Raw genomic sequence first — 25,440 nt, forward strand, 5'->3', positions numbered from 1 at the left:
CTGCACTACTGCATTTATTTGGTAGCTACACCGGTCACTACTGCATTTATTTGGTAGCTACACCGGTCATTTATTTGGTAGCTACACCGGTCACTACTTGCATTTATTTGGTAGCTACACCGGTCACTACTGCATTTATTTGGTAGCTACACCGGTCACTACTTGCATTTATTTGGTAGCTACACCGGTCACTACTGCATTTATTTGGGAGCTACACACTACTTGCATTTATTTGGTAGCTACACCGGCCGCTCTGGGTCGGTGTGGTAACGGCGATCCGTGACCGCAATGCATGATGGGATATCTTGCTCCGGTTAGTGACCATCGGATGTTCACTACATTCCACGGTGAATTGTGGGATAGATTCAGTGCACTATGTAGTGAACATTAATAATCACTGAACATTCGGACACCACTACAGAATGGCGTGGTCACTATATAGTCAGTAGGGGGGATTTAGGACACAGCTGGAGACTAAAGAAAGTGATGAACTAAAATACAGATTTTAACCAACTGCTACTTCAATGATCTTTGTCTATTTGAGTTTATACAACTCTGCTGTGGCTCCAAATTCAAGCCAAACTCCAGCATGTAGAGGCTGAGTGAATGTGGTCTGGACTCTGTGGAGGCGAGTCATGGTTTCAGAGACGCTGTAGAAGGACAGAATACCTGCTCTGTGATCCAGATACACTCCTACTCTGGAGGACTGAGGACCTGAGACTGGAGTCTGGATCTTGTTGAACCGAAATATGAACCTGTTGTTGGAACAATGTAATGACCAAGATTTGTCATTGTCTCCAAACCAACTTTCTCTCTCTGCTCTGCTGATATTCTTGTATGCGACTGCTACAGAAACCCCTTCTCCTCTCCACTCCACCTCCCAGTAACAACGTCCAGTCAGACTCTCTCTACTCAGGACCTGAGCATATAAAGTAAATCTGTCTGTGTGACTAGAATAAGACTGAACTTTACCCATATATGTTACTTTCCTGTTTCCTTCAGATAATAACAGTAATATGTTTATTGTGTTTGGATCCAGTGTGATTTCCTGTGAATATCTTAAGAAGTCAGCTCTGGTCCTGGGCTCTGGTGGTGGTGACAGTAAAACATCCACTTGAGTCACTGTCAGTGAGACGTTTGTCCACGTGTCTCTCAGAAGGTCCTGTAGTTTGTCTCTGAGCTCTGACACAGCTGCTGTCACGTCCTCAAAGTGTCTGAGAGGACGGATGTTGATGCTGGATGAGTGTGTAGATTGACTGAGTGCTGACAGTGAGGGGTAGTTGTGTAGAAACTGGGTGGGATCCTCTGTGTGCGACAGCAGCTTCAGCTCAGCGTCTTTCCTCTTCAGCTCAGTGATCTCCTGCTCCAGCTTCTTCTCAAGCTCTTTGACTCCACTCACTTGAGTTTCCTGCTGGGATCTGATCTGCTGCTTCAGCTCAGAGCTTCTTTTCTCCATCAGACGGATCAGCTGAGTGAAGATCTTCTCACTGTCCTCCACTGCTTTATCAGCAGAGCCATTGATGGCCTCCACCTCCTGTTGAAGCACCTTCACGTCTTTCTCTCTGAGCTGGATTCTCTGCTGGATGTTTTGTCGACTCAGCTCCAGCTCTCTCTGCCTCTCAGTCCTTTCTGCTGCAGCTGAGACTGTGTCGTGGCCTTTATGTTCATCCACAAGGCAGACGAGACAAATACACTTCTTATCAGTGCGGCAGAAAATCTTCAACACCTCATTATGACGAGAGCAGATGTTCTCCTGGAGCTTCTTGGAGGGCTCCACCAGCTTGTGATTCTTAAATGAAGGAGATTCATAATGAGGCTGCAGGTGGTTTTCACAATAAGAGACCAGACATACCAGACAGGACTTGACAGCTTTGAGTTTCCTCCCAGTGCAGAAATCACAGGCCACATCTTCAGGTCCAGCATAGCAGTGATCAGCAGCAGCAGCTTGGAGTCCAGTCTTCTTCAGCTGCTCCACTAAAGCTGCTAACATGGTGTTTTTCACCAGAGGAGGCCTCGGTGTGAAGGTCTGCCTACACTGAGGACAGCTGTAGATTTTCCTCCCATCCTCTGCATCCCAGTGGGTTTTAATACAGCTGAAGCAGTAGCTGTGTCCACAGGGAATAGCCACTGGATCCTTCAGTAGATCCAGACAGATGGAACAAGAGAAGGTCTCCTGGTCCAGATGAACTCCTTTCTGCGCCATTTCACCTCTCACAGACGACGACGACTGTCTGAGTTTCTGTTGCTCAGAAGTGAAACTAGTCTGAGCTCTGATCTCAACAACATGTGTCTGTGCAGTGAACGGGGCCTGTCGGCTCCTCCTCTTCACCACATGTTGGTTCCACCCATCTTCAAACTGTAGATCTGAAGGGGAGGGAACAAGGAAACACATGATCAGGGAGCAGCAGCTCAGTGTGTTTGAGAGCAGATAATCAGATATTTCCTCATTCCAGTGCGAGGAGCAGCAGCTGTAAATCTCAACTCCTCCTATTTACAATGAAGTCTGGTTATATTCAGTGGTGGACAGTAACGCAGTAAATTTACTTGAGTACTGTACTACTTAAGTACATATGTAGAGGATTTGTAATTTACTTGAGTATTAGATTTCTTTGGTACTTATACTTAACATTTTTCTAAAATCCTCTTGGACACAAGCTGTGTTTGTCAAAGAAGGAAACCCTAACCCCTAAAAGCAGCACATCAGTGCAGCTGGTTTCACAGAGTTCATTCTCAGAAACAAGAGTTAAAAGCTCCTTAAATTCATTTAGAAAAAATTATAGTAATTAATTGATGTGAAAAATAAGAAATGTACTCTTACTCTTACTTTTACTTAAAGTAGATTTAAAAACATGTACTTTTGGATACTGAAGTACCTTTAAAAGCAAGTACTTTTTTACTCTTACTGGAGTAACATGTCGACTGAGCTACTTTTACTTGTAACAGAGTACATTTTGACCAGTAGTATTTGTACACTTATTCAAGTACTGGGGTGGAGTACTCTGTCCATCTCTGGTTATATTATTGTTACCTTATAGATACTTATCAGTAGGGTGACGTCACGGTGCGTTCCACCGGGCCGCCGCCATGCTGGGTACCGAACACTGAGTTACCTCTATTCAGATCAGTGCAGCCACATCCTCTCTGACCAGAAATGACTGCTGCCTGATGTAGTTTGGATATGGATATTTCTCATTTTGATGGCCTTGCCTTGAAAGCACACACCTCCAGCACCTTTCTGCTGAGACGAGCTTTGACAGCGCGGTGCGCCGCTCTCTCTCCCGTTAAAAGTTAATCTAGCTCACCCAGTGGACCTCTCTCTCTCTCTCTCTCCTCGTCTCTCTCTCTCTCTCTCTCTCACTGTCTCTCTCCTGTTACTTATATGTGTTTAACCAAATACACGAAAAGCCAAATAAAATCAAAAATGCGTAGCCCACTTATTTTTTTTTTTTTTTTTTTTTTTTTTTTAACTCACAGACATTTATTTTCATAAAGTAATAATATCTGGACATTTTGCCATCGTTAACATTGAGACAAAAGGCTGCAGGAATGGAAGAAGAATTCGGCAAATCATCTTATCACGCAAAAAGTCACAACAAACAGGTTTTGCACAATGGTTTGCACAGATAAGTCTTAAAATATGTGCAACACCTTCTCATCACAATCCACACCATCTACACAGTTACGTTATCAGCTGTTATTAAAACCCAACTCATCAGGACGCGATGACCACCACTCACATTAAACAAACCGTTAACAATTAATAATCCACACTCAAACCGAAGCAACAATAGTGTTAACTGTACTCAACAAGCTGTTATTACAAGGTTTACAACAGATATGACAGACAACCTGGGCTGTGTGTGTGCGTGTATAAGAAAGGGAGGGAGGGAGGGAGAGAGAAAAAGTAGGTAAAAACCTGCTAGCTGTTAGCTGCTAGCTGTTAGCTACCGTAGCTCAGGCGTCGGTCTCCCGTCAGGTAAAAGCTGCCGTTTATTCCTCAAATGAAGCTCATGAAGTTGTGGAGCCTCTCCGGTACAGTTATCCATCACTGTAGTTGAATTAGCCGCTAAACTGCTGGACACTAAAACCGAGGGGGCGACTGTTTGTTTACAATTCACGAAAGCAACGTGAACGTACGTGCCGCTCACACTCAGTAGAGTGAGGCAGCCTCCCTTGGCGTACATGTCTCCCAAGCTGTTTAATGACGGTAAAAATGAAACAAAGTAAATATCCTGCATAGTTTCTCTTTTCTGTGCTGCGTTGATCAGAGCGGCGTCCCTACCTAGTGTATTTTACTTAGCAACGATCTGTTAAACAGGAATAACAGACTGTTAAATGCAAAATCAAGATGTAAATAAATATCAGAAATATCAATAAATTATCGGAATACGACATTCAATAGAGCCATGTAAAAAAAAAAAGGTTTATCCACTATTTTTGTGAGATTTGATGTCACAGCCATGGATGTATTAGGTCACAGCCCATAGACTGCCTTTGGAAGTCGGTACCCAAGATGGCGCTGTGACCGGCTGCGAACGTTGTGTGACGTCATGTGATATCTATCTATAGACTCAAGAAAACATCCATTCCAGACATGGAAGATGCTGCTCAACATATTTATTTTCAGTTCCCACACACTATATACATACAAAGTGCAAAAATATAAATCACACAAAGTTTATTGTCAACAACATTAACTATATATACAAACATTTCAGTCAGAGAATGCAAACATTGGTCTGTTAGCTGTCACACATCATTCTCTGTAGTGTAATGATCTCATCTATTGATACCTGGAGTTCAACATACACTGATTGTTTCTGTAAAGTTGGGACAAGAGCAACAAAAGGCTGGAAAAGTAAATGATAGGAATAATAAACAGCTGGAGGAGCAACTAGTTAGGTTCATTAGTAACATGGATACAGGGGTGGATTGGCCATAGGGAGTACCGGGAGTTTTCCCGGTGGGCCGGTCACTAATGGGCCGATAGGCGGCCGTTTTTTATTTATTTATTTAACTTTTTTTTTTCGCCATGCCTCGCCTTGCTTATTGTAACTCTCCCGGCCCGGGAGAGAGACATGCATCGGCTCGGCCCACAGTGCTCAGCTGCAGACACAGCAGAGGTGACGATTGGCCCAGTGGCTTGTCTACCTGGCCCAATGGCCCTATGAGAGGCTACAGAGGCCCAGGAGTCCCACCCACGCATGTTCTAGACCCCCCCCCCTCGTCCAATCACTTTTAATGATGAGGAGTCATGATGAGAGAGAGAAAGCGAGAGAGAGAAAAAAACAACACACCAGCGCACGAAAACGGAAAAGAAAAGTAAACAAACGCAAAGGCGGCGCGGGAAAATGGAGGAAAGTAACAGAAAAAGAAAAGCTCTAGCAGCACAGACTGCTAAAAGTACAACAATTACGCAGATGTTGGCTTCAGGGGCCGCCTGGCCTGGCCAGGGCTAGAAGCACCGATGCTGCAGCTGCAGCAGCAGGTCCTTCACGTGAGTCTGAAGAGAGTGAGGCATTACCAGTGCCCTTATGGTGCAGGAGGAGGCTGAAAAAATAAGTGTTGAGGAAGACTCTCCACCATGTGAAGGAGGTAGTGATAACCGTGTTAAGTAGGTATGTGCTTTCCAGAATGGTGTGGATAAACATTCATTAAAATACTGTAAATGGTCCAGAACGGTTGCTATGAACCTTACTTGACATAATAAATAGCTGTAGCTAATAACTCTGATGGTGTGGTGTGTTACAGCTAAAGTATTGGAAAACAATAACTATATTCATATACTATCCTGATTAATTGATTAGTTGCTTTTATTAAAGTGCCCTCACTCAAATTTGGTCATGAAGGACATTGAGCTAACAACTTAACAAATATGTATGCTCCATATTTTTTTCAGTCAGTGTTTATGGTTTATTGTCCTTTCAACAGTTTAACATTATACAGTTAAAATTAATAAAACACCAATTAACTAGGCTACTGTTACAGTAAAACATCATTCTGCATACATATTACTCATGATGCAGTACACAAATTACAAGTATTTCTTGTCATGCTTCATTGTCTATAGCTACATTATGTTGAGCTGTACTGTCTTTCTAAAATAAAATTAGTGTTTGTCCATTTTTCAGATCATTGTACTATTGTTTTCCATACTTTAGCCAACTAGCCAAAGTTCTGATTGCATGCAGACTCATTATGTGCATGTAATCTTGTCCAAACTTAACCTATTCCACACTATTCCTCTACTTTGTTGTATATTGTATATCGTTTAGTAGTGGTGTTATTAAGAGATTGTGTGTTTGTATGTACATCAACGGTGCTAGTTGGCAAAATATCCGCGCGCAGATAGTGGGCCGGTCTGGACCAAAAAGTCCAGGGCCAAATTTTTGTCCCAGTCCACCCCTGCATGGATATGATTATAATGATGATGTTTACACTTTGATTAAAGCTCATAGACCTTATTAGTGAGTGGATTTTAACAACAACAACATTTGATCTGACAAACACGTCAATGTAAATGTGATTGTAGATTTCTTAGTTTCCACAGTGAGAACAAAGCTCAGTGATACCGGAAGGTCAAACAACAACAACACAAACACATCAACACAAATATCCAACAAACATTTAGAGCTCAGAGAAGTTTCTATTTCCATGTGGAGAAATGTGAGTTTAGGTAAAGAAACATCATCATGAGCAGTGATCTCCTCCACGGCTCCAGCTCCACCTCAACAAACTCAAACATCAACACAACAAGAAACGACAACAAGAGGTTAAAGTCCCGCCCACAATGTTTAATGATTGACAGGTGATCTCTGTGCAGTGCAGAGACACAACAGCAACGAGCTTTTAGCAACAAACATGGAGACTAAAGAAAGTGATGAACTAAAATACAGATTTTAACCAACTGCTCCTTCAATGATCTTTGACTATTTGAGTTTACACAACTCAGCTGTGTCTTCATACCAACCAAGACAAACTCCAGCATGTAGAGGCTGAGTGAATGTGGTCTGGACTCTGTGGAGGAGAGTCATGGTTTCAGAGACGCTGTAGAAGGACAGAATACCTGCTCTGTGATCCAGATACACTCCTAGTCTGGAGGACTGAGGACCTGAGACTGGAGTCTCGATGCTGTTGAACCAAAATGTGAAACTGTTGTTGGAACAATCTAATGACCAAGATTTGTCGTTACGTCCAAACCAACTTTCATTCCCTGCTCTGCTGATATTCTTGTATGCAACTGCTACATGAACTCTTCCTCCTCTCCTCTCCACCTCCCAGTAACAACGTCCAGTCAGACTCTCTCTACTCAGGACCTGAGCCCATGTATTGAATCTGTCTGAGTGACTAAAATAAGACTGAACTTCTCTCATGAATGTCACTTTCCTGTTTCCTTCAGATAATAACAGATACTTGTATGCTGTGTTTGGATCCAGTGTGATTTCCTGTGAATATCTCAAGAAGTCAGCTCTGGTCCTGGGCTCTGGTGGTGGTGACAGTAAAACATCCGCTTGAGTCTCTGTCAGTGAGACGTTTGTCCACGTGTCTCTCAGAAGGTCCTGTAGTTTGTCTCTGAGCTCTGACACAGCTGCTGTCACGTCCTCAAAGTGTCTGAGAGGACGGATGTTGATGCTGGATGAGTGTGTAGATGGACTGAGTGCTGACAGTGAGGGGTAGTTGTGTAGAAACTGGGTGTGATCCTCTGTGTGCGACAGCAGCTTCAGCTCAGCGTCTTTCCTCTTCAGCTCAGTGATCTCCTGCTCCAGCTTCTTCTCAAGCTCTTTGTGGAAAAGTGCGGTGGCCCACGCCAACTCCATAGCTGGCGTACGCACGTTTCTACAGCTATTGTTCCTTTGGCGACACTTAGAGGTGATGCTGGGAAACTGTTAATAATGTGAAAACAATTAGTCCTCAGAGTAATGTGCACATCAGAGACACATTTATGAACAACCCATCCACGTGTTGCAATTAGATAGGTGGATATAAAAGCATGCGCAAAGTGGTACCGTCAGCTTTAGTTTTAAGATATTGCAGATGCTGCAGTGCGAAGTTAATGTACAGATGCATCACATATTAACAAACATTGTGGCGAGATGGCTGGTTCAGCGCACGATTCATTCATTCAGCATAGTTGGGAACAGATTACAGGCTGGCACTGCAAAGTAAATGTATTTGTTTAATTGTCCTATAACCCCCGATGCACACTGAGCATGTCCGCCCAGATATCACACTGTAGGTGACTTTCTTTTTGCTGGTTAAACTACACACACTAAATTACTTAATGTCAATAAACACATGCGTAAAGTTGGACATGTGTCTTTATCAGCCTCCCTGGTGCACTTCTGCATTTATTTACTACGCGATCTGTGTATAAAAAAAGGCAAATGACAATCATAAATCCATTTCACATAATTTAATTATCTAGTACATTGTCTGCTTTCATTTGGGATGACAGCGGTCGCCCGCGTCACATTCACCTTTATATCACACACACACTCTCCCACTCCCTTTGTAATGGTGCCGGAGAACAGCAAAAAAATAAATAAATAAAAAATGTTTACGCGGCTCAACTTTATCGAGGAGCACCGTCAACTCAAATTTTGTTAAATTGCTGTTCCTCACAGTTTTTCATGGAGTTATCTGACCGTGAAGAGAAGAGAATCTTTGGTGCAGGCCTTATTTACATGTATTTACATATTTAAATGGAGGCGTGGACAGGGAGGAGTTCGGCACTTCTACATGTGCGCTCAATTCCAAGTTGATTGGGATGAACAAAGGAAAAGTGCTTGGATCCATGCGTACGCACACTTTGATACATCAGATTTTCTTTGTGCGTACGACACTTTCTGGATTTTGGCGTACGCCATGTTTCAGTATGAAATCCACGCAAGTCTTGATACATGAGGCCCCTGATCTGCTGCTTCAGCTCAGAGCTTCTTTTCTCCATCAGACGGATCAGCTGAGTGAAGATCTTCTCACTGTCCTCCACTGCTTTATCAGCAGAGCCATTGATGGCCTCCACCTCCTGTTGAAGCACCTTCACGTCTTTCTCTCTGAGCTGGATTCTCTGCTGGATGTTTTGTCGACTCAGCTCCAGCTCTCTCTGCCTCTCAGTCCTTTCTGCTGCAGCTGAGACTGTGTCGTGGCCTTTATGTTCATCCAGGCAGAGGTGACAAGTACACTGCTGATCAGTGCGGCAGAAAATCTTCATCACCTCATTATGACGAGAGCAGATGTTCTCCTGGAGCTTCTTGGACGGCTCCACCAGCTTGTGATTCTTAAATGAAGGAGATTCATAATGAGGCTGCAGGTGTTTCTCACAATAAGAGACCAGACATTGCAGACAGGACTTGACAGCTTTGAGTTTCCTCCCAGTGCAGAAATCACAGGCCACATCTTCAGGTCCAGCATAGCAGTGATCAGCAGCAGCAGCTTGGAGTCCAGTCTTCTTCAGCTGCTCCACTAAAGCTGCTAACATGGTGTTTTTCACCAGAGGAGGCCTCGGTGTGAAGGTCTGCCTACACTGAGGGCAGCTGTAGATTTTCCTCCCATCCTCTGCATCCCAGTGGGTTTTAATACAGCTGAAGCAGTAGCTGTGTCCACAGGGAATAGTCACTGGATCCTTCAGTAGATCCAGACAGATGGAACAAGAGAAGGTCTCCTGGTCCAGATGAACTCCTTTCTGCGCCATTTCACCTCTCACAGACGACGACGACTGTCTGAGTTTCTGTTGCTCAGAAGTGAAACTAGTCTGAGCTCTGATCTCAACAACATGTGTCTGTGCAGTGAACGGGGCCTGTCGGCTCCTCCTCTTCACCACATGTTGGTTCCACCCATCTTCAAACTGTAGATCTGAAGGGGAGGGAACAAGGAAACACATGATCAGGGAGCAGCAGCTCAGTGTGTTTGACAGCAGATAATCAGATATTTCCTCATTCCAGTGCGAGGAGCAGCAGCTGTAAATCTCAACTTCTCCTATTTACAATGAAGTCTGGTTATATTCAGTGGTGGACAGTAACAGAGTAAATTTACTTGAGTACTATATCCAGAGGATTTGTCCTTTACTTGAGTATTAGATTTCTTTGGTACTTATTACTCTTACTTGAATACATTTCCAAGACAAATATTTTTACTTTTACTCAAGTTAATTTCTAGGAAGGCTGAAAAGTACTCGTTACTTTCAGGTTTGCTCTTTTCCTTCTTTTTTCTAAAATCCTATTAGACACAAGTTGTGTTTGTCAAAGAAGGAAACCCTAACCCCTAAAAGCAGCACATCAGTGCAGCTGCTTTCAAAGAGTTCATTCTCAGAAACAAGAGTTAAAAGTTCCTTACATTCATTTAGAAAAAATTATAGTAATTCATTAACGTGAAAAATAAGAAATGTACTCTTACTCTTACTTTTACTTAAAGTAAATTTAAATGCATGTACCTTTGGATACTTAAGTACCTTTAGAAGCAAGTACTTTTTTACTCTTACTGGAGTAACATGTCGACTGAGATACTTTTACTTGTAACGGAGTAAATTTTGACCAGTAGTATTTGTACTCTTACTCAAGTACTGGGATGGAGTACTCTGTCCATCTCTGGTTGTATTATTGTTACCTTATAGACTCAAGAAAACATCCATTCCAGACATGGAAGATGCTGCTCAACATATTTATTTTCAGTTCCCACAAACTATATACATACAAAGTGCAAACATATAAATCACACAAAGTTTATTGTCAACAACATTAACTATATATTCAAACATTTCACTCAGAGAATGCAAACATTGGTCTGTTAGCTGTCATACATCATTCTCTGTAGTGTAATGATCTCATCTATTGATACCTGGAGTTCAACATACACTGATTGTTTCTGTAAAGTTGGGACAAGAGCAACAAAAGGCTGGAAAAGTAAATGATAGGAATAATAAACAGCTGGAGGAGCAACTAGTTAGGTTCATTAGTAACATGGATATGATTATAATCATGATGTTTACACTTTGATTAAAGCTCATAGACCTTATTAGTGAGTGGATTTTAACAACAACAACATTTGATCTGACAAACACATCAATGTAAAGGTGATTGTAGATTTCTTAGTTTCCACAGTGAGAACAAAGCTCAGTGATACAGGAAGGTCAAACAACAACAACACACAAACACATCAACACAAATATCCAACAAACATTTAGAGCTCAGAGAAGTTTCTATTTCCATGTGGAGAAATGTGAGTTTAGGTAAAGAAACATCATCATGAGCAGTGATCTCCTCCACGGCTCCAGCTCCACCTCAACAAACTCAAACATCAACACAACAAGAGGTCAAAGTCCCGCCCACAATGTTTAATGATTGACAGCTGATCTCTGTGCAGTGCAGAGACACAACAGCAAAGAGCTTTTAGCAACAAACATGGAGACTAAAGAAAGTGATGAACTAAAATACAGATTTTAACCAACTGGACCTTCAATGATCTTTGTCTATTTGAGTTTACACAACGCTGCTGTGTCTCCATACCAGTGAAGCCGAACTCCAGCATGTAGAGGCTGAGTGAATGTGGTCTGGACTCTGTGGAGGAGAGTCATGGTTTCAGAGACGCTGTAGAAGGACAGAATACCTGCTCTGTGATCCAGATACACTCCTACTCTGGAGGACCGAGGACCTGAGACTGGAGTCTGGATCTTGTTGAACAGAAATGTGAAACTGTTGTTGGAACAATCTAATGACCAAGATTTGTCATTATTTCCAAACCAACTTGCTCTGTTGATATTCTTGTATGCGACTGCTACAGAAACTCCTATTCCTCTCCACTCCACCTCCCAGTAACAACGTCCAGTCAGACTCTCTCTACTCAGGACCTGAGAACATCTAGTGAATCTGTCTGGGTGACTAGAATAAGACTGAACTTCTCTCATGAATGTCACTTTCCTGTTTCCTTCAGATAATAACAGATGTGTGTTTGCTGTGTTTGGATCCAGTGTGATGTTCTGTGAATATCTTAAGAAGTCAGCTCTGGTCCTGGGCTCTGGTGGTGGTGACAGTAAAACATCCACTTGAGTCTCAGTCAGTGAGACGTTTGTCCATGTGTCTCTCAGAAGGTCCTGTAGTTTGTCTCTGAGCTCTGACACAGCTGCTGTCACGTCCTCAAAGTGTCTGAGAGGACGGATGTTGATGCTGGATGAGTGTGTAGATGGACTGAGTGCTGACAGTGAGGGGTAGTTGTGTAGAAACTGGGTGTGATCCTCTGTGTGCGACAGCAGCTTCAGCTCAGCGTCTTTCCTCTTCAGCTCAGTGATCTCCTGCTCCAGCTTCTTCTCAAGCTCTTTGACTCCACTCACTTGAGTTTCCTGCTGGGATCTGATCTGCTGCTTCAGCTCAGAGCTTCTTTTCTCCATCAGACGGATCAGCTGAGTGAAGATCTTCTCACTGTCCTCCACTGCTTTATCAGCAGAGCCATTGATGGCCTCCACCTCCTGTTGAAGCACCTTCACATCTTTCTCTCTGAGCTGGATTCTCTGCTGGATGTTTTGTCGACTCAGCTCCAGCTCTCTCTGCCTCTCAGTCCTTTCTGCTGCAGCTGAGACTGTGTCGTGGCCTTTATGTTCATCCACAGAGCAGAGATAACAGATACACTTCTGATCAGTGCGGCAGAACATCTTCATCACCTCATTATGACGAGAGCAGATGTTCTCCTGGAGCTTCTTGGAGGGCTCCACCAGCTTGTGATTCTTAAATGAAGGAGATTCATAGTGAGGCTGCAGGTGGTTTTCACAATAAGAGACCAGACATACCAGACAGGACTTGACAGCTTTGAGTTTCCTCCCAGTGCAGACATCACAGGCCACATCTTCAGGTCCAGCATAGCAGTGATCAGCAGCAGCAGCTTGGAGTCCAGTCTTCTTCAGCTGCTCCACTAAAGCTGCTAACATGGTGTTTTTCACCAGAGGAGGCCTCGGTGTGAAGGTCTGCCTACACTGAGGGCAGCTGTAGATTTTCTTCCCATCCTCTGCATCCCAGTGGGTTTTAATACAGTTGAAGCAGTAGCTGTGTCCACAGGGAATAGCCACTGGATCCTTCAGTAGATCCAGACAGATGGAACAAGAGAAGGTCTCCTGGTCCAGATGAACTCCTTTCTGCGCCATTTCACCTCTCACAAACGACGACAACTGTCTGAGTTTCTGTTGCTCAGAAGTGAAACTAGTCTGAGCTCTGATCTCAACAACATGTGTCTGTGCGGTGAACGGGGCCTGTCGGCTCCTCCTCTTCACCACATGTTGGTTCCACCCATCTTCAAACTGTAGATCTGAAGGGGAGGGAACAAGGAAACACATGATCAGGGAGCAGCAGCTCAGTGTGTTTGACAGCAGATAATCAGATATTTCCTCATTCTAGTGGGAGGAGCAGCAGCTGTAAATCTCAACTTCTCCTATTTACAATGAAGTCTGGTTATATTCAGTGGTGGTCAGTAACGGAGTAAATTCACTTGACTACTGTACTTAGGTACATATCCAGAGGATTTGTAGATTTCTTTGGTACTTATTACTCTTACTTGAATACATGTCCAAGACAAATGTTTTCACTTTTACTCGAGTTAATTTCTAGGAAGGCTGAAAAGTACTGGTTACTTTCAGGTCTGCTCTTTCTTTTTCTTTTTTTTTCTAAAATCCTATTGGACACAAGCTGTGTTTGTCAAAGAAGGAAACCCTAACCCCTAAAAGCAGCACATCAGTGCAGCTGCTTTCAAAGAGTTCATTCTCAGAAACAAGAGTTAAAAGTTCCTTACATTCATTTAGAAAAAATTATAGTAATTCATTAACGTGAAAAATAAGAAATGTACTCTTACTCTTACTTTTACTTAAAGTAAATTTAAATGCATGTACCTTTGGATACTTAAGTACCTTTAGAAGCAAGTACTTTTTTACTCTTACTGGAGTAACATGTCGACTGAGCTACTTTTACTTGTAACGGAGTAAATTTTGACCAGTAGTATTTGTACTCTTACTCAAGTACTGGGATGGAGTACTCTGTCCATCTCTGGTTGTATTATTGTTACCTCATAGACTCAAGAAAACATCCATTCCAGACATGGAAGATGCTGCTCAACATATTTATTTTCAGTTCCCACAAACTATATACATACAAAGTGCAAAAATATAAATCACACAAAGTTTATTGTCAACAACATTAACTATATATTCAAACATTTCACTCAGAGAATGCAAACATTGGTCTGTTAGCTGTCACACATCATTCTCTGTAGTGTAATGATCTCATCTATTGATACCTGGAGTTCAACATACACTGATTGTTTCTGTAAAGTTGGGACAAGAGCAACAAAAGGCTGGAAAAGTAAATGATAGGAATAATAAACAGCTGGAGGAGCAACTAGTTAGGTTCATTAGTAACATGGATATGATTCTAATCATGATGTTTACACTTTGATTAAAGCTCATAGACCTTATTAGTGAGTGGATTTGAACAACTACAACATTTGATCTGACAAACACATCAATGTAAATGTGATTGTAGATTTCTTAGTTTCCACAGTGAGAACAAAGCTCAGTGATACAGGAAGGTCAAACAACAACAACAACACAAACACATCAACACAAATATCCAGCAAACATTTAGAGCTCAGAGAAGTTTCTATTTCCATGTGGAGAAATGTGAGTTTAGGTAAAGAAACATCATCATGAGCAGTGATCTCCTCCACGGCTCCAGCTCCACCTCAACAAACTCAAACATCAACACAACAAGAGAAATGACAACAAGAGGTCAAAGTCCCGCCCACAATGTTTAATGATTGACAGCTGATCTCTGTGCAGTGCAGAGACACAACAGCAATGAGCTTTTAGCAACAAACATGGAGACTAAAGAAAGTGATGAACTAAAATACAGATTTTAACCAACTGCTCCTTCAATGATCTTTGTCTATTTGAGTTTACACAACTCTGCTGTGGCTCCAAAATCAATGAACCTAACTCCAGCGTGTAGAGGCTGAGTGAATGTGGTCTGGACTCTGTGGAGGAGAGTCATGGTTTCAGAGACGCTGTAGAAGGACAGAATACCTGCTCTGTGATCCAGATACACTCCTACTCTGGAGGACTGAGGACCTGAGACTGGAGTCTGGATGTTGTTGAACCAAAATATGAAACTGTTGTTGGAGCAATGTAATGACCAAGATTTGTCGTTAGCTCCAAACAAACTTGCTCTGCTGATATTCTTATATGCGACTGCTACACGAACTCCTCCTCCTCTCCTCTCCACCTCCCAGTAACAACGTCCAGTCAGACTCTCTCTACTCAGGACCTGAAACCAGTCAGTGAATCTATCTGGGTGACTAGAATAAGACTGATCTTTACTCATCAATGTTACTTTCCTGTTTCCTTCAGATAATAACAGATGTGTGTGTGCTGTGTTTGGATCCAGTGTGATTTCCTGTGAATATCTTAAGAAGTCAGCTCTGGTCCTGGGCTCTGGTGGTGGTGACAGTAAAACATCCACTTCAGCCACTGTCAGTGAGACGTTTGTCCATGTGTCTCTCAGAAGGTCCTGTAGTTTGTCTCTGAGCTCTGACACAGCTGCTGTCACGTCCTCAAAGTGTCTTAAAGGACGGATGTCGATGCTGGATGAGTGTGTAGATGGACTGAGTGCTGACAGTGAGGGGTAGTTGTGTAGAAACTGGGTGTGATCCTCTGTGTGCGACAGCAGCTTCAGCTCAGCGTCTTTCCTCTTCAGCTCAGTGATCTCCTGCTCCAGCTTCTTCTCAAGCTCTTTGACTCCACTCACTTGAGTTTCCTGCTGGGATCTGATCTGCTGCTTCAGCTCAGAGCTTCTTTTCTCCATCAGACGGATCAGCTGAGTGAAGATCTTCTCACTGTCCTCCACTGCTTTATCAGCAGAGCCATTGATGGCCTCCACCTCCTGTTGAAGCACCTTCACGTCTTTCTCTCTGAGCTGGATTCTCTGCTGGATGTTTTGTCGACTCAGCTCCAGCTCTCTCTGCCTCTCAGTCCTTTCTGCTGCAGCTGAGACTGTGTCGTGGCAATTATGTTCATCCAGAAGGCAGACAAGACAGATACACTTCTTATCAGTGCGGCAGAAAATCTTCATCACCTCATGATGACGAGAGCAGATGTTCTCCTGGAGCTTCTTGGAGGGCTCCACCAGCTTGTGATTCTTAAATGAAGGAGATTCATAATGAGGCTGCAGGTGTTTCTCACAATAAGAGACCAGACATACCAGACAGGACTTGACAGCTTTGAGTTTCCTCCCAGTGCAGACATCACAGGCCACATCTTCAGGTCCAGCATAGCAGTGATCAGCAGCAGCAGCTTGGAGTCCAGTCTTCTTCAGCTGCTCCACTAAAGCTGCTAACATGGTGTTTTTCACCAGAGGAGGCCTCGGTGTGAAGGTCTGCCTACACTGAGGACAGCTGTAGATTTTCCTCCCATCCTCTGCATCCCAGTGGGTTTTAATACAGCTGAAGCAGTAGCTGTGTCCACAGGGAATAGTCACTGGATCCTTCAGTAGATCCAGACAGATGGAACAAGAGAAGGTCTCCTGGTCCAGATGAACTCCTTTCTGCGCCATTTCACCTCTCACAGACGACGACGACTGTCTGAGTTTCTGTTGCTCAGAAGTGAAACTAGTCTGAGCTCTGATCTCAACAACATGTGTCTGTGCGGTGAACGGGGCCTGTCGGCTCCTCCTCTTCACCACATGTTGGTTCCACCCATCTTCAAACTGTAGATCTGAAGGGGAGGGAACAAGGAAACACATGATCAGGGAGCAGCAGCTCAGTGTGTTTGACAGCAGATAATCAGATATTTCCTCATTCCAGTGCGAGGAGCAGCAGCTGTAAATCTCAACTTCTCCTATATACAATGAAGTCTGGTTATATTCAGTGGTGGACAGTAACGCAGTAAATTTACTTGAGTACTGTACTTAAGTACATATACAGAGGATTTGTACTTTACTTGAGTATTAGATTTCTTTGGTACTTATTACTCTTACTTGAATACATTTCCAAGACAAATATTTCAAAGTGCCTTCAAACTGGAATAATCTTCCTTTAAATTTACGCTCATTGACCTCTTTTCATAGGTTTAAATAATCAGTGTCTTCTTATTTTGAGTTAAATTGCACATGTTTCAGGTGATTTACATCAAATTTTTTTTTGCAACACACTGTAATTTCAATTTGTATATTATGTTATTATTTTACATTTCTCTTAGTTTATTTAGGCTATTGCTATGGTCATTTGCGGCCATCGAGAGGTTGTGTCCATTTTTTGTACTAATTTATTTTATGTCTGTGTTGATGTCTGTTGTCTTTGTTGTTGTATGATTGTAGATTGTTGATTGTGTCTTGTCTCTTTTTGGTTTGTAATATATATTAGGACCCCCTCGAAAACGAGAGGATTCCTGTCAAGGGGTTTATCCTATTAAATACAATTTCTGAATGAATTAATATTTTTACTTTTACTCAAGTTAATTTCTAGGAAGGCTGAAAAGTACTCGTTACTTTCAGGTTTGCTCTTTTCCTTCTTTTTTCTAAAATCCTATTAGACACAAGTTGTGTTTGTCAAAGAAGGAAACCCTAACCCCTAAAAGCAGCACATCAGTGCAGCTGCTTTCAAAGAGTTCATTCTCAGAAACAAGAGTTAAAAGCTCCTTACATTCATTTAGAAAAAAATATAGTAATTCATTGATGTATAAAATAAGAAATTTACTCTTACTCTTACTTTTACTTAAAGTAGATATAAAAACATGTACTTTTGGATACTGAAGTACCTTTATAAGCAAGTACTTTTTTACTCTTACTGGAGTAACATGTCGACAGAGCTACTTTTACTTGTAACAGAGTACATTTTGACCAGTAGTATTTGCACTCTTATTCAAGTACTGGGGTGGAGTACTCTGTCCATCTCTGGTTATATTATTGTTACCTTATAGACTCAAGAAAACATCCATTCCAGACATGGAAGATGCTGCTCAACATATTTATTTTCAGTTCCCACACACCATGTACATACAAAGTGCAAAAATATGAATCACACAAAGTTTATTGTCAACAACATTAACTATATATTCAAACATTTCAGTCAGAGAATGCAAACATTGGTCTGTTAGCTGTCATACATCATTCTCTGTAGTGTAATGATCTCATCTATTGATACCTGGAGTTCAACATACACTGATTGTTTCTGTAAAGTTGGGACAAGAGCAACAAAAGGCTGGAAAAGTAAATGATAGGAATAATAAACAGCTGGAGGAGCAACTAGTTAGGTTAATTAGTAACATGGATATGATTATAATCATGATGTTTACACTTTGATTAAAGCTCATAGACCTTATTAGTGAGTGGATTTGAACAACAACAACATTTGATCTGACAAACACATCAATGTAAATGTGATTGTAGATTTCTTAGTTTCCACAGTGAGAACAAAGCTCAGTGATACAGGAAGGTCAAACAACAACAACACACAACACATCAACACAAATATCCAACAAACATTTAGAGCTCAGAGAAGTTTCTATTTCCATGTGGAGAAATGTGAGTTTAGGTAAAGAAACATCATCATGAGCAGTGATCTCCTCCACGGCTCCAGCTCCACCTCAACAAACTCAAACATCAACACAACAAGAGAAATGACAACAAGAGGTCAAAGTCCCGCCCACAATGTTTAATGATTGACAGCTGATCTCTGTGCAGTGCAGAGACACAACAGCAATGAGCTTTTAGCAACAAACATGGAGACTAAAGAAAGTGATGAACTAAAATACAGATTTTAACCAACTGCTCCTTCAATGATCTTTGTCTATTTGAGTTTACACAACTCTGCTGTGGCTCCAATATAAGACCAGTAAAGACGAACTCCAGCATGTAGAGGCTGAGTGAATGTGGTCTGGACTCTGTGGAGGAGAGTCATGGTTTCAGAGACGCTGTAGAAGGACAGAATACCTGCTCTGTGATCCAGATACACTCCTACTCTGGAGGACTGAGGACCTGAGACTGGAGTCTTGATGTTGTTGAAGCAAAATGTGAAACTGTTGTTGGAACAATCTAATGACCAAGATTTGTTGTTACGTCCAAACAAACTTTCATCCCCTGCTCTGCTGATATTCTTGTAAGCAACTGCTACATAAACTCCTTCTCCTCTCCACTCCACCTCCCAGTAACAACGTCCAGTCAGACTCTCTCTACTCAGGACCTGAATATATGAAGTGAATCTGTCTGGGTGACTAGAATAAGACTGATCTTTACCCCATGTTACTTTCCTGTTTCCTTCAGATAATAACAGACATTTGTATGCTGTGTTTGGATCCAGTGTGATTTCCTGTGAATATCTTAAGAAGTCAGCTCTGGTCCTGGGCTCTGGTGGTGGTGACAGTAAAACATCCACTTGAGTCACTGTCAGTGAGACGTTTGTCCACGTGTCTCTCAGAAGGTCCTGTAGTTTGTCTCTGAGCTCTGACACAGCTGCTGTCACGTCCTCAAAGTGTCTGAGAGGACGGATGTTGATGCTGGATGAGTGTGTAGATGGACTGAGTGCTGACAGTGAGGGGTAGTTGTGTAGAAACTGGGTGTGATCCTCTGTGTGCGACAGCAGCTTCAGCTCAGCGTCTTTCCTCTTCAGCTCAGTGATCTCCTGCTCCAGCTTCTTCTCAAGCTCTTTGACTCCACTCACTTGAGTTTCCTGCTGGGATCTGATCTGCTGCTTCAGCTCAGAGCTTCTTTTCTCCATCAGACGGATCAGCTGAGTGAAGATCTTCTCACTGTCCTCCACTGCTTTATCAGCAGAGCCATTGATGGCCTCCACCTCCTGTTGAAGCACCTTCACGTCTTTCTCTCTGACCTGGATTCTCTGCTGGATGTTTTGTCGACTCAGCTCCAGCTCTCTCTGCCTCTCAGTCCTTTCTGCTGCAGCTGAGACTGTGTCGTGGCCTTTATGTTCATCCACAGAGCAGAGATAACAGATACACTGCTGATCAGTGCGGCAGAAAATCTTCAATACCTCATTATGACGAGAGCAGATGTTCTCCTGGAGCTTCTTGGAGGGCTCCACCAGCTTGTGATTCTTAAATGAAGGAGATTCATAATGAGGCTGCAGGTGTTTCTCACAATAAGAGACCAGACATACCAGACAGGACTTGACAGCTTTGAGTTTCCCCCCAGTGCAGAAATCACAGGCCACATCTTCAGGTCCAGCATAGCAGTGATCAGCAGCAGCAGCTTGGAGTCCAGTCTTCTTCAGCTGCTCCACTAAAGCTGCTAACATGGTGTTTTTCACCAGAGGAGGCCTCGGTGTGAAGGTCTGCCTACACTGAGGACAGCTGTAGATTTTCTTCCCATCCTCTGCATCCCAGTGGGTTTTAATACAGCTGAAGCAGTAGCTGTGTCCACAGGGAATAGTCACTGGATCCTTCAGTAGATCCAGACAGATGGAACAAGAGAAGGTCTCCTGGTCCAGATGAACTCCTTTCTGCGCCATTTCACCTCTCACAGACGACGACGACTGTCTGAGTTTCTGTTGCTCAGAAGTGAAACTAGTCTGAGCTCTGATCTCAACAACATGTGTCTGTGCAGTGAACGGGGCCTGTCGGCTCCTCCTCTTCACCACATGTTGGTTCCACCCATCTTCAAACTGTAGATCTGAAGGGGAGGGAACAAGGAAACACATGATCAGGCAGCAGCAGCTCAGTGTGTTTGAGAGCAGATAATCAGATATTTCCTCATTCCAGTGGGAGGAGCAGCAGCTGTAAATCTCAACTTCTCCTATTTACAATGAAGTCTGGTTATATTCAGTGGTGGACAGCAACGGAGTACATTTACTTGAGTACTGTACTTATTAAGTACATATCCAGAGGATTTGTACTTTACTTGAGTATTAGATTTCTTTGGTACTTATTACTCTTACTTGAATACATTTCCAAGACAAATATTTTTACTTTTACTCGAGTTAATTTCTAGGAAGGCTGAAAAGTACTCGTTACTTTCAGGTCTGCTCTTTTTTTTTTTTTTTCTAAAATCCTATTGGACACAAGCTGTGTTTGTCAAAGAAGGAAACCCTAACCCCTAAAAGCAGCACATCAGTGCAGCTGCTTTCAAAGAGTTCATTCTCAGAAACAAGAGTTAAAAGCTCCTTAAATTCATTTAGAAAAAAATATAGTAATTAATTGATGTGAAAAATAAGAAATTTACTCTTACTCTTACTTTTACTTAAAGTAGATATAAAAACATGTACTTTTGGATACTGAAGTACCTTTAAAAGCAAGTACTTTTTTACTCTTACTGGAGTAACATGTCGACTGAGCTACTTTTACTTGTAACAGAGTACATTTTGACCAGTAGTATTTGCACTCTTAAGGTAAAAAGGTAAAAGGTAAAGGTACTTTATTTGTCACATATACAGCTAGTACAGTGAAATTCTTTCTCTGCATTTAACCCATCCCTGAGGAGGAGCAGTGGGCAGCCACGGTGCGGCGCCCGGGGACCAACTCCAGATTATGAGCCAGTGCCTTTGGTCAGTGGCGCTGACTGGAGGATTAACCTAGCTGACATGTTTTTAGTGGTGGGGGAAACCGGAGCACCCGGAGGAAACCCACGCAGACACGGGGAGAACATGCAAACTCCACACAGAAAGGACCTGGGCGGCCGGGGATTCGAACCCAGGACCTTCTTGCTGTGAGGCAACAGTGCTAACCACTGTGCCACCGTGCCGCTCTTATTCAAGTACTGGGGTGGAGTACTCTGTCCATCTCTGGTTATATTATTGTTACCTTATAGACTCAAGAAAACATCCATTCCAGACATGGAAGATGCTGCTCAACATATTTATTTTCAGTTCCCACACACCATGTACATACAAAGTGCAAAAATATGAATCACACAAAGTTTATTGTCAACAACATTAACTATATATTCAAACATTTCAGTCAGAGAATGCAAACATTGGTCTGTTAGCTGTCACACATCATTCTCTGTAGTGTAATGATCTCATCTATTGATACCTGGAGTTCAACATACACTGATTGTTTCTTTAAAGTTGGGACAAGAGCAACAAAAGGCTGGAAAAGTAAATGATAGGAATAATAAACAGCTGGAGGAGCAACTAGTTAGGTTCATTAGTAACATGGATATGATTATAATCATGATGTTTGCACATTGATTAAAGCTCATAGACCTTATTAGTGAGTGGATTTGAACAACAACAACATTTGATCTGACAAACACATCAATGTAAATGTGATTGTAGATTTCTTAGTTTCCACAGTGAGAACAAAGCTCAGTGATACAGGAAGGTCAAACAACAACAACACACAACACATCAACACAAATATCCAACAAACATTTAGAGCTCAGAGAAGTTTCTATTTCCATGTGGAGAAATGTGAGTTTAGGTAAAGAAACATCATCATGAGCAGTGATCTCCTCCACGGCTCCAGCTCCACCTCAACAAACTCAAACATCAACACAACAAGAGAAATGACAACAAGAGGTCAAAGTCCCGCCCACAATGTTTAATGATTGACAGCTGATCTCTGTGCAGTGCAGAGACACAACAGCAATGAGCTTTTAGCAACAAACATGGAGACTAAAGAAAGTGATGAACTAAAATACAGATTTTAACCAACTGCTCCTTCAATGATCTTTGTCTATTTGAGTTTACACAACTCTGCTGTGACTCCACTATAAGGCCAGTAAAGACGAACTCCAGCATGTAGAGGCTGAGTGAATGTGGTCTGGACTCTGTGGAGGAGAGTCATGGTTTCAGAGACGCTGTAGAAGGACAGAATACCTGCACTGTGATCCAGATACACTCCTACTCTGGAGGACTGAGGACCTGAGACTGGAGTCCTGGTGTTGTTGAAGCAAAATGTGAAACTGTTGTTGGAACAATCTAATGACCAAGATTTGTTGTTACGTCCAAACAAACTTTCATCCCCTGCTCTGCTGATATTCTTGTAAGCAACTGCTACATAAACTCCTTCTCCTCTCCACCTCCCAGTAACAACGTCCGGTCAGACTCTCTCTACTCAGGACCTGAGGCCAGTCAGTGAATCTGTCTGGGTGACTAGAATAAGACTGATCTTTACCCCATGTTACTTTCCTGTTTCCTTCAGATAATAACAGATACTTGTATGCTGTGTTTGGATCCAGTGTGATTTCCTGTGAATATCTTAAGAAGTCAGCTCTGGTCCTGGGCTCTGGTGGTGGTGACAGTAAAACATCCACTTGAGTCTCTGTCAGTGAGACGTTTGTCCACGTGTCTCTCAGAAGGTCCTGTAGTTTGTCTCTGAGCTCTGACACAGCTGCTGTCACGTCCTCAAAGTGTCTGAGAGGACGGATGTTGATGCTGGATGAGTGTGTAGATGGACTGAGTGCTGACAGTGAGGGGTAGTTGTGTAGAAACTGGGTGTGATCCTCTGTGTGCGACAGCAGCTTCAGCTCAGCGTCTTTCCTCTTCAGCTCAGTGATCTCCTGCTCCAGCTTCTTCTCAAGCTCTTTGACTCCACTCACTTGAGTTTCCTGCTGGGATCTGATCTGCTGCTTCAGCTCAGAGCTTCTTTTCTCCATCAGACGGATCAGCTGAGTGAAGATCTTCTCACTGTCCTCCACTGCTTTATCAGCAGAGCCATTGATGGCCTCCACCTCCTGTTGAAGCACCTTCACGTCTTTCTCTCTGAGCTGGATTCTCTGCTGGATTTTCTGTCGACTCAGCTCCAGCTCTCTCTGCCTCTCAGTCCTTTCTGCTGCAGCTGAGACTGTGTCGTGGCCTTTATGTTCATCCACAGAGCAGAGATAACAGATACACTTCTGATCAGTGCGGCAGAACATCTTCATCACCTCATGATGACGAGAGCAGATGTTCTCCTGGAGCTTCTTGGAGGGCTCCACCAGCTTGTGTTTCTTAAATGAAGGAGATTCATAATGAGGCTGCAGGTGTTTCTCACAATAAGAGACCAGACATACCAGACAGGACTTGACAGCTTTGAGTTTCCTCCCAGTGCAGACATCACAGGCCACATCTTCAGGTCCAGCATAGCAGTGATCAGCAGCAGCAGCTTGGAGTCCAGTCTTCTTCAGCTGCTCCACTAAAGCTGCTAACATGGTGTTTTTCACCAGAGGAGGCCTCGGTGTGAAGGTCTGCCTACACTGAGGACAGCTGTAGATTTTCCTCCCATCCTCTGCATCCCAGTGGGTTTTAATACAGCTGAAGCAGTAGCTGTGTCCACAGGGAATAGCCACTGGATCCTTCAGTAGATCCAGACAGATGGAACAAGAGAAGGTCTCCTGGTCCAGATGAACTCCTTTCTGCGCCATTTCACCTCTCACAGACGACGACGACTGACTGAGTTTCTGTTGCTCAGAAGTGAAATAAGTCTGAGCTCTGATTTCAAAAACATGTGTCTGTGCAGTGAACGGGGCCTGTCGGCTCCTCCTCTTCACCACATGTTGGTTCCACCCATCTTCAAACTGTAGATCTGAAGGGGAGGGAACAAGGAAACACATGATCAGGGAGCAGCAGCTCAGTGTGTTTGACAGCAGATAATCAGATATTTCCTCATTCCAGTGCGAGGAGCAGCAGCTGTAAATCTCAACTTCTCCTATTTACAATGAAGTCTGGTTATATTCAGTGGTGGACAGTAACGGAGTAAATTTACTTGAGTACTGTACTTACTTTACTTGAGTATTAGATATCTTTGGTACTTATTACTCTTACTTGAATACATTTCCAAGACAAATATTTCAAAGCGCCTTCAGACTGGAATAATCTTCCTTTAAATTTACGCTCATTGACCTCTTTTCATAGGTTTACATATTCTGTGTCTTCTTATTTTGAGTTAAATTGCACATGTTTCAGGTGATTTACATCAATATATCTTTTTGGAACACACTGTAATTTCAATTTGAATATTATGTTATTATTTTACATTTCTCTTAGTTTATTTAGGCTATTGCTATGGCCATTTGCGGCCATCGAGAGGTTGTGTCCATTTTTTGTACTCATTTATTTTATGTTTGTGTTGATGTCTGTTGTCTTTGTTGTATGTTTGTAGATTGTTGATTGTGTCTTGTCTCTTTTTGGTTTGTAATGTATATTAGGACCCCCTTGAAAACGAGAGGATTCATGTCAAGGGGTTTATCCTATTAAATAAAATTTCTGAATGAATTAATATTTTTAATTTTACTCGAGTTAATTTCTAGGAAGGCTGAAAAGTACTCGTTACTTTCAGGTCTGCTCTTTTCTTTTCTAAAATCCTATTGGACACAAGCTGTGTTTGTCAAAGAAGGAAACCCTAACCCCTAAAAGCAGCACATCAGTGCAGCTGCTTTCAAAGAGTTCATTCTCAGAAACAAGAGTTAAAAGCTCCTTAAATTCATTTAGAACAAATTATAGTAATTCATTGATGTGAAAAATAAGAAATTTACTCTTACTCTTACT

At 42.5% G+C, this 25,440-nt stretch overlaps 2 protein-coding genes and 1 pseudogene across 3 annotated transcripts; all 3 read right to left on the minus strand.

Moving 5' to 3' along the window:
• Positions 1 to 535: 535 nt before the first annotated feature.
• LOC310999800 (uncharacterized protein) lies at positions 536 to 13,126 on the minus strand (the record flags this gene model as incomplete). Its single annotated transcript, XM_083990366.1, has 3 exons — positions 536 to 2,203; positions 4,149 to 4,194; positions 11,502 to 13,126. 3 exons carry the CDS (start codon positions 13,124 to 13,126, stop codon positions 536 to 538), a joined length of 3,339 nt encoding a protein of 1,112 aa, XP_083846492.1.
• Positions 13,127 to 14,915: 1,789 nt separating this feature from the next.
• LOC310999801 (uncharacterized protein) lies at positions 14,916 to 24,317 on the minus strand (the record flags this gene model as incomplete). Its single annotated transcript, XM_083990367.1, is given in 3 exon segments — positions 14,916 to 16,757; positions 22,820 to 22,985; positions 22,987 to 24,317. Coding segments are annotated over 3 exon segments (3,339 nt in total).
• Positions 18,811 to 20,567, minus strand: LOC310999019 (tripartite motif-containing protein 16-like; annotated as a pseudogene). The gene has a single exon. The product of its transcript is annotated as a tripartite motif-containing protein 16-like (transcript).
• Positions 24,318 to 25,440: the final 1,123 nt, after the last annotated feature.

Source organism: Trachurus trachurus (assembly GCF_905171665.1).
Source record: "Trachurus trachurus genome assembly, chromosome: 16".
Taxonomy (NCBI): domain Eukaryota; kingdom Metazoa; phylum Chordata; class Actinopteri; order Carangiformes; family Carangidae; genus Trachurus; species Trachurus trachurus.